This window comes from Papaver somniferum, chromosome 10 (genome assembly GCF_003573695.1).
Source record: "Papaver somniferum cultivar HN1 chromosome 10, ASM357369v1, whole genome shotgun sequence".
Classification (NCBI taxonomy): domain Eukaryota; kingdom Viridiplantae; phylum Streptophyta; class Magnoliopsida; order Ranunculales; family Papaveraceae; genus Papaver; species Papaver somniferum.
Window position 1 is genome coordinate 13,125,931 of NC_039367.1, and position 6,414 is coordinate 13,132,344.

General features: G+C 36.0%; 1 protein-coding gene across 2 annotated transcripts; it reads right to left on the minus strand.

Annotated features, from left to right (window-relative positions):
• Positions 1-489: 489 nt before the first annotated feature.
• Positions 490-5,793, minus strand: LOC113315260 (ubiquitin-conjugating enzyme E2-23 kDa-like). Of its 2 annotated transcripts, none has more exons than XM_026563564.1 (7): positions 5,479-5,793; positions 2,873-2,957; positions 2,673-2,752; positions 1,756-1,870; positions 1,525-1,577; positions 1,205-1,333; positions 490-1,049 (listed from the first exon to the last, which is right to left on the minus strand). In XM_026563564.1, exons 2-7 carry the CDS (start codon positions 2,914-2,916, stop codon positions 910-912), a joined length of 561 nt encoding a protein of 186 aa, XP_026419349.1. In that variant the 5' UTR covers positions 2,917-2,957; positions 5,479-5,793; the 3' UTR covers positions 490-909. The 2 variants fall into 2 exon arrangements, with proteins under 2 accessions (XP_026419349.1, XP_026419350.1); XM_026563565.1 differs by lacking the exon at positions 5,479-5,793 and adding an exon at positions 3,377-3,520.
• Positions 5,794-6,414: the final 621 nt, after the last annotated feature.

Sequence of the window (6,414 nt, forward strand, 5' to 3'; positions counted from 1 at the left end):
TCATAGAATTCATTAAAAAGAAAAAATAAGAGCAACATAATAAAGCAATAACAAAGGAATCTAACTAAGAGGGATAAGAGTCCTTTAAGAGGATACAACGACTGGAGAACTTTATAAGTTCGATCGTCAGGATCTTTTGTTTTGTTAAGTGCGATCCGAATAAGAAAGTAAGCTACTATGAGCTTTATTCCTTCCTTTCTTTTGTTTCTTTACATGTCCTCGAGGGATAAAGAGTTTAATATCTTTCTTTTTTTTGTTCTCTTAAAAGAAGGATACATATATGGACTTGTCACTTGTGGTTTCAGAAATCAGATTTAGCATAGGAAAAGCTTAACAAGTAGTAACTGTTATAACCAGCTTTGTGGATTGCAGAAAGCACGATCAAAAGATTCAATACACAAAATAAAGATAAATTCCTTAAGATCAGGTTACGGAGGAGTTGCCATCCCTTAGGACCCTTACAGTAGCTGTGGGATGCTACAATAAAACTCACAGTGAAAGAAGCTTTTATAACAATCCCCTTGGTTCAACCAGTGAAAATGAAGGTTTAAAACAATACTGTATCTAGGACACAAACAATGTGAGTTTCTGGAATAGGTAAAAACAGTTGTGCCACACTTGGCATAAAACAGATTAAAGATACTCCGACAACCGGCCTGCTGAAATGGGACTTTCATGCCACAGCAAATAGTAGAAATTTCTTTTTCCATTTCAATCAAGTTTGAACACTAACCTGCATAAATGATTAAATTTAGAACATGTAACTAAACCAATCTTCCAACTCTCCTATCACGAATTTACATTTAATGGTGTAGTTTACAAGTGCGAAGGATATATCAGTAAACATACAACCCCAATCAAAAAACTGTTCGAAAAGAAGTCACTAAGACATCACTCCCACGAATTTGCTCATGGGTCAGCATGACCTGCAACTTCGTCATCACTTGATGTGCTGTTATAACCATTACTAGAGTCGTCCTCACTACTGTCTTCGTCTTCTTCAGGTGCATCGGTAACGTTCTCCTTCTTTGCATATCGGTCACAATACTCTGTTAAAATAAAATATGACATCAAGGATACTTGGGAAATTCATGAATCTTTTTTATATATTTTTTTAAATTTTTTGTTTATTTGGCATTAAACCGGAATTTGGCTAACCCAAATATAAAGCAGCAAACTTTATGAGCAAACTGATGATTTTTACCTTTCACTTTTTGTTCGTATCGTTTTGGGTCCTTTAACATCAATGATGCAGCATCACCATTTAATGGGTCAGATGGGTTTGGGTAGAGCAACAGTTGTGGAAGAAAAACTTCAAATACATTCAGAAGATCTGCAGCACATGGTAATGACATAGCAACGCAAGATAGAAAGCTAGTCAAACCCAAGAAATGAATCAACCAGTTCACAAAGGAAAAATAATAGAACACGGTACACTTCCCCCTATGTGTATGTGCATGCATAGATTATTGGATAAAACTAAGTCCGAGTGCACAATCAAAGGATTATAAAATCAAGCATTACCAAACATTGGACTCCAGGTTTGATTGATAACGTCCAAACATACAGAACCAGATCTGCAATGCAAATAATATACAGAAGGTTGGCATTAGAAAACGGCTCAGAGTATCTTTGGCTAACTGATGATTCATGGAACTTCAGATGTGCATATTAGTTCTAAGAGTAACAGATATATATTCATAACAAAGTAAATAACGGCGCAACGGCTTTGGATAACAGGAAAACTAGGCATACAGCTCATCAACATTTGGGTGGAATATCTTGTTCAGAAACCCAATTGATGGAGACTTGTAAGGGTAAGCATCTGGTAGCTCCACACGAACTTTCCATACCCCGCCTTCATAAGGACCTGAAAGTGATACAGTTAGCTGATATCGAAGAGATCACAAGTCAACAGGGAATTGGATTTTTTTTTTAACCTGCCTTGATAATATATGATAAAAATAGAAATGATATCCTAATACAATCAAAACTCTGCAAAATTCTAAATAAGCTTCTTTTTTTTTTCTATTGCCTCTTCATAACAACAAGCTATAATTCTACAGCTATGAACTTGGAGCCTGAACTATGCAAGTTTTAGTGGACAACAAAATGCAAATGTTCGGCTCAACTGATGCTGTGGTAATTTCTAAATTTGCCACCCATTTTAATCAAATTCTTGCCTCTTCATACCAGAAATATACTTACCATCCACAACTCTAAACTTGGAGCCTGAACTACGTACTTTTCAGTGGACTATGAAAACTCAGACTCAGCTGATACAGGGACACATTCATCATCAAACTTGTTATTGTTCGTTGTACATCAGCATTCAAGGCAAATGAATGACCATGTAAAAGTGAATATGCCTAGTAAGTACACCTTTATCATTACGTAACTATTACTTCACAAGTCTAAAGAGGACGATGAAATCCTGATTTTCATACAGTTAATTCAATCAAAGACAGTTTATTGCTGCATGCTTAAGCTCATGTCATTAATAGCAGGTCTACTAGAGTATTTCCATGTAATATATGCAGCTAACAAGCTTATCCAGCTCGGCCATTATGACATCACTGTATAAATGGTTTTTTGAGGAAACAGCCCATGGAGTAGTATGTTGAACGGAAGTAATACGACATTCAAGATAAAGGTAGACAGAAGCAACTTACTTTCTTTTGGACCATGAAACTCCACATTGAATTCGGTAATTCCATCATTGATGGTTTCCACTGTATAATCACTCATCATCCTAGAAATGTGAGCACAAAAGATCAGAATAGAAGATAGCGTGATAATGTGCATCACAGCCAACAAGGGAATGATCAAGTTATAACATGACCTTCTTAAGGTACTAGAGAGTGAAACTTACAACTTCATGACATCCATATCTCTCCTCTTGCTTGGAGAAGACATTTCTGCGTTTGAAGCCTCGTACTTCAAATATCCGCTTCGCCCTGCAACATATCATTCATATATATCAAGTTTGAATTTGGTGCAGTACACGGTCCAGAATAACTCAAGAATCCACATAACTGAAAATTACAAATATTGGTAGAGAAATGCACTTATACTGTCTTTGCAAAAATCTACCAGGTTAGGTGCTGTAACTCAAAACCGTAATATACAAGACTTCAAGCACAATCATGTGGAACATTAAACAATCACAATATAACCTAACCGTAAGTTCGTTAATTCTCATTTGCCATAGGTCTTGTCAGTTAACTAAAGGGGTACCCTCCCCAACAATATTACATTTACAGTTAAGATCTTCTGCAAATCTGGCAAAGATTCATAACCTACAAAGCGGAAAAAAGACTGGAACACATGCAGTTCAATCAATTCCCATGGTGATTGGAGAACCAGAGTTACTTACCGAATTGTGAAATTAAAATATGCTAAAATATGCATCTGGCCACAAAATCAGGTAGAGACGAATCATATACCATCAGTGCTTATACACAAGATTGTCAAAAAATCTCCAATCATAAATGAAAGGGGCAACTTTGTTTCTAACTGATCTAACTAAATTGATTAACAACTCGATTACACTTCAGAGCAGTTGGAGGATCGGTTGCACTGAGGGAGTAACAAACTCTTGTGGGATTGCTTAGATAACAGGCCTCAACCATTGGAGTCATTAGACTTGTAAGAATTCTACTTACCACTTATAACAGTAAAACAACAAAGACTCTAATAAGTCATTAAAATCTGAGTACTGATATTATGAATATGCATCCTTAGAGGAAGCGGACTTGCATCATGGATAGCGAGTGTCATATTAGTTGTTATGACTTTGGGAAATGTAGCATACCTACTGCATTTCCCTTGTTGTCACTGGTCTACTTGTTATGACTTTGAGACGAGCTATTCGTATTCAATAGTCCTTCTTCCACAATTCTATCCAAACCCAACAGTTTCTCCTTTATTTGCTGGATGTCTGTTCTATATTCTATGTGGCCCACCTTTAATCTCGAGGGACGTCCACCATTTCTTATGTGTGAGTTCCACTTTGAGGTCGCTCTGCCGGACACTTTGTATAGGTGCCAAAGGCTGAGAGAGTGACACTCGTAACCATCTAGTTATTACATAGTTTTTGGGGTTACCTCTATATCTTGAGATAATAACATGTGACATGTTCAGGTCCAAGGATAACAACCGAGGAATATAAACCAAAGAAAGGTTGGCAAGCAAATTGGCGATTTTATCACTATCTAGCAGATAACAAATGAATGATGCATTGCATCACAAACTAAAACTGTACAGACTTTCAAGAGAAACAACAAAGCATGAAATCACCTCTATTACACCAACCATTTAGGGGAATCGTATAAAAACTTGAATTCAATTAAGACCAAGAAAGTCTCAAAGAAAGTATAACTGGGATGACAATAGGAACTAAACCAGCGGTTCACTTTCTTTCTCTCAAAAAACTGTTAACTATCTATCAGTTTCTTAAAATGTTTATTCACTCAAAGCTAGTTCACATGAAAAGTAAAAATAAGAAAATAGTCACACACAATGATCAACAGCTCAATCTTTCGCAATAACATGAGAAAGAAGCTAGCATACAACTTTCTAAGCGTATGTGGTCCTGAAAGTAGGATATATGCTATATAGTGTGTTTACATCATAAATCCTCGTAAGAAAACGTATTAGCACTCTAACCTTGCATTTTCTAGCTCCAAATGGTGCTACATAAGCCATGTGCGGTGACAAAAAACACTTTTTAAAGCACATGGGATTGCTTTAAGCATACATCTTAGAGGGTATAAATTATAAAGGCACATCACATACAACCCTGCTTTATGTGACACATTAGGAACTTATGGCACATGAAAATGCTCCCGAGTCGCAATGACATGGGAACGCGACAGACCGGAAAATGAAACATGTTCCACATGCCACCAGCATTATTATTAAAGTATCACAAGCATAAAATTCTGATGTAGTTTAAATAGTGGGGTTACTTGAAACACTTGTATCATAATAATGAATAAACTTAATACTTCCATCTTTCATCGAATATGTATGGGACCAAGGGTGCTCTACCGCGCTAATGCTTATTGTTATTGTAACATGAACAGATTCGATTATGGGGACCAGAAGAAACAAAAAGCAGGGAACTAACTTTACCATCCCTGTAAGCATTCTTACAAAAATCCAAACATAAAACTGAAAATCAGGGAGACCTCATTTTAATATAAAACTTGAAAAGTTCAAATCAGGTGTTCAAATCATCTACTCACCAGACAAATTTTACGGACTAAGAGATTAATATCGTAATAACAAATTAGGGACAGCCTATGAGGTCAGAGGTTCGAGTCCCTGCATTCTTAGAAAATAACCTAGAAATAAACATAACACCATGTAGTGATTCTAAGATCTAACTAAGACAAACTACCAAAACCCATAACAGATAAGTCCCAAGAAAATCAAATATCAAAATATTAACAGATAGAAGGATTGTCAAGTTACCTGTGAAAACTGTGAGGAATATAGAGTATAAATACAGGGAAATGAGAAATCTTTAAAGATCGACAGACTGCAGATACTTGTTGATGTTGTTGTAGAAAAGAAGTAATATGCCTTTCATTTTAGAAAAAGTACTCGAACCACGGCGAAAACTGAGAGCAAAAGAGAGAAGAAAGGCGATGAATTGAGACAAGGGAATTGGGAATGCGGTAAAGAAGAATGTATCTATTGCGTGGCACCAATACACTTTTTTGAGAGCTGAAACGGTGGATATTATCTCCCGGCCGCAAGATCTTATGGTTTCAAACCCTAAAGTAGACCACATAGCGTGCAAAAGTGCAAAACTTAGGGCAATTCCTTTGGAGGACAGATTGGCTAAGTGGGCAAAATAGACTAACAAAATGTCTAAAATTAGGCTTTAGGGCAAATCCAGCGGGACGGGCAAATGAGCAGATTTGTCAATTTTCACCCCACACCGAAAATCAAGAAAATGGATGAGCAAAGGCTCAAATATAAGGGCCTGTTTGGTACAGTTTTGAAAAACAGTTTTCAAAAATAGTTTTCCACTGTTTTAAAAATATACCCTTTTTTCCTTGTTTTCATTTTCTAAAAATTGTTTGGTAAACTGTTTTTGAAAACAAGGAAAACCAACTAAATCGGATCAAATGTAAAGATTCGTCTAAGAGATAGTGATATTAGCCATGACTCACTTGCAGTCATTCCACATCTCTTACTTTGTTCTGAAAAGAAGAAAAGAATAAAGAAAAGAAAAAAAAGAGAAAACACAGAAAACAATAATTTGTTGTTTTCATTTTTTTGTTTTTAAAAACAGAAAACAGATAGAAAACATTTTCTGAAAATGTCCTTACCAAACGCGTTTTCTCCTGTTTTCTGTTTTCTCTGTTTTTAAAAACAGAAACCTGTTTTTGAAAACTATAC

What these genes read in the sequence shown, in the direction of transcription:
- LOC113315260 (XM_026563564.1), bottom strand. Translation starts at nt 2,916, where the DNA reads ATGTCTTCTCCAAGCAAGAGGAGAGATATGGATGTCATGAAGTT. An exon ending in GATATGGATGTCATGAAGTT is followed by an intron (nt 2,753 to 2,872) that starts GTAAGTTTCACT and finishes TCACATTTCTAG; the next exon opens with GATGATGAGTGATTATACAG. An exon ending in GTTTCATGGTCCAAAAGAAA is followed by an intron (nt 1,871 to 2,672) that starts GTAAGTTGCTTC and finishes TATCACTTTCAG; the next exon opens with GTCCTTATGAAGGCGGGGTA.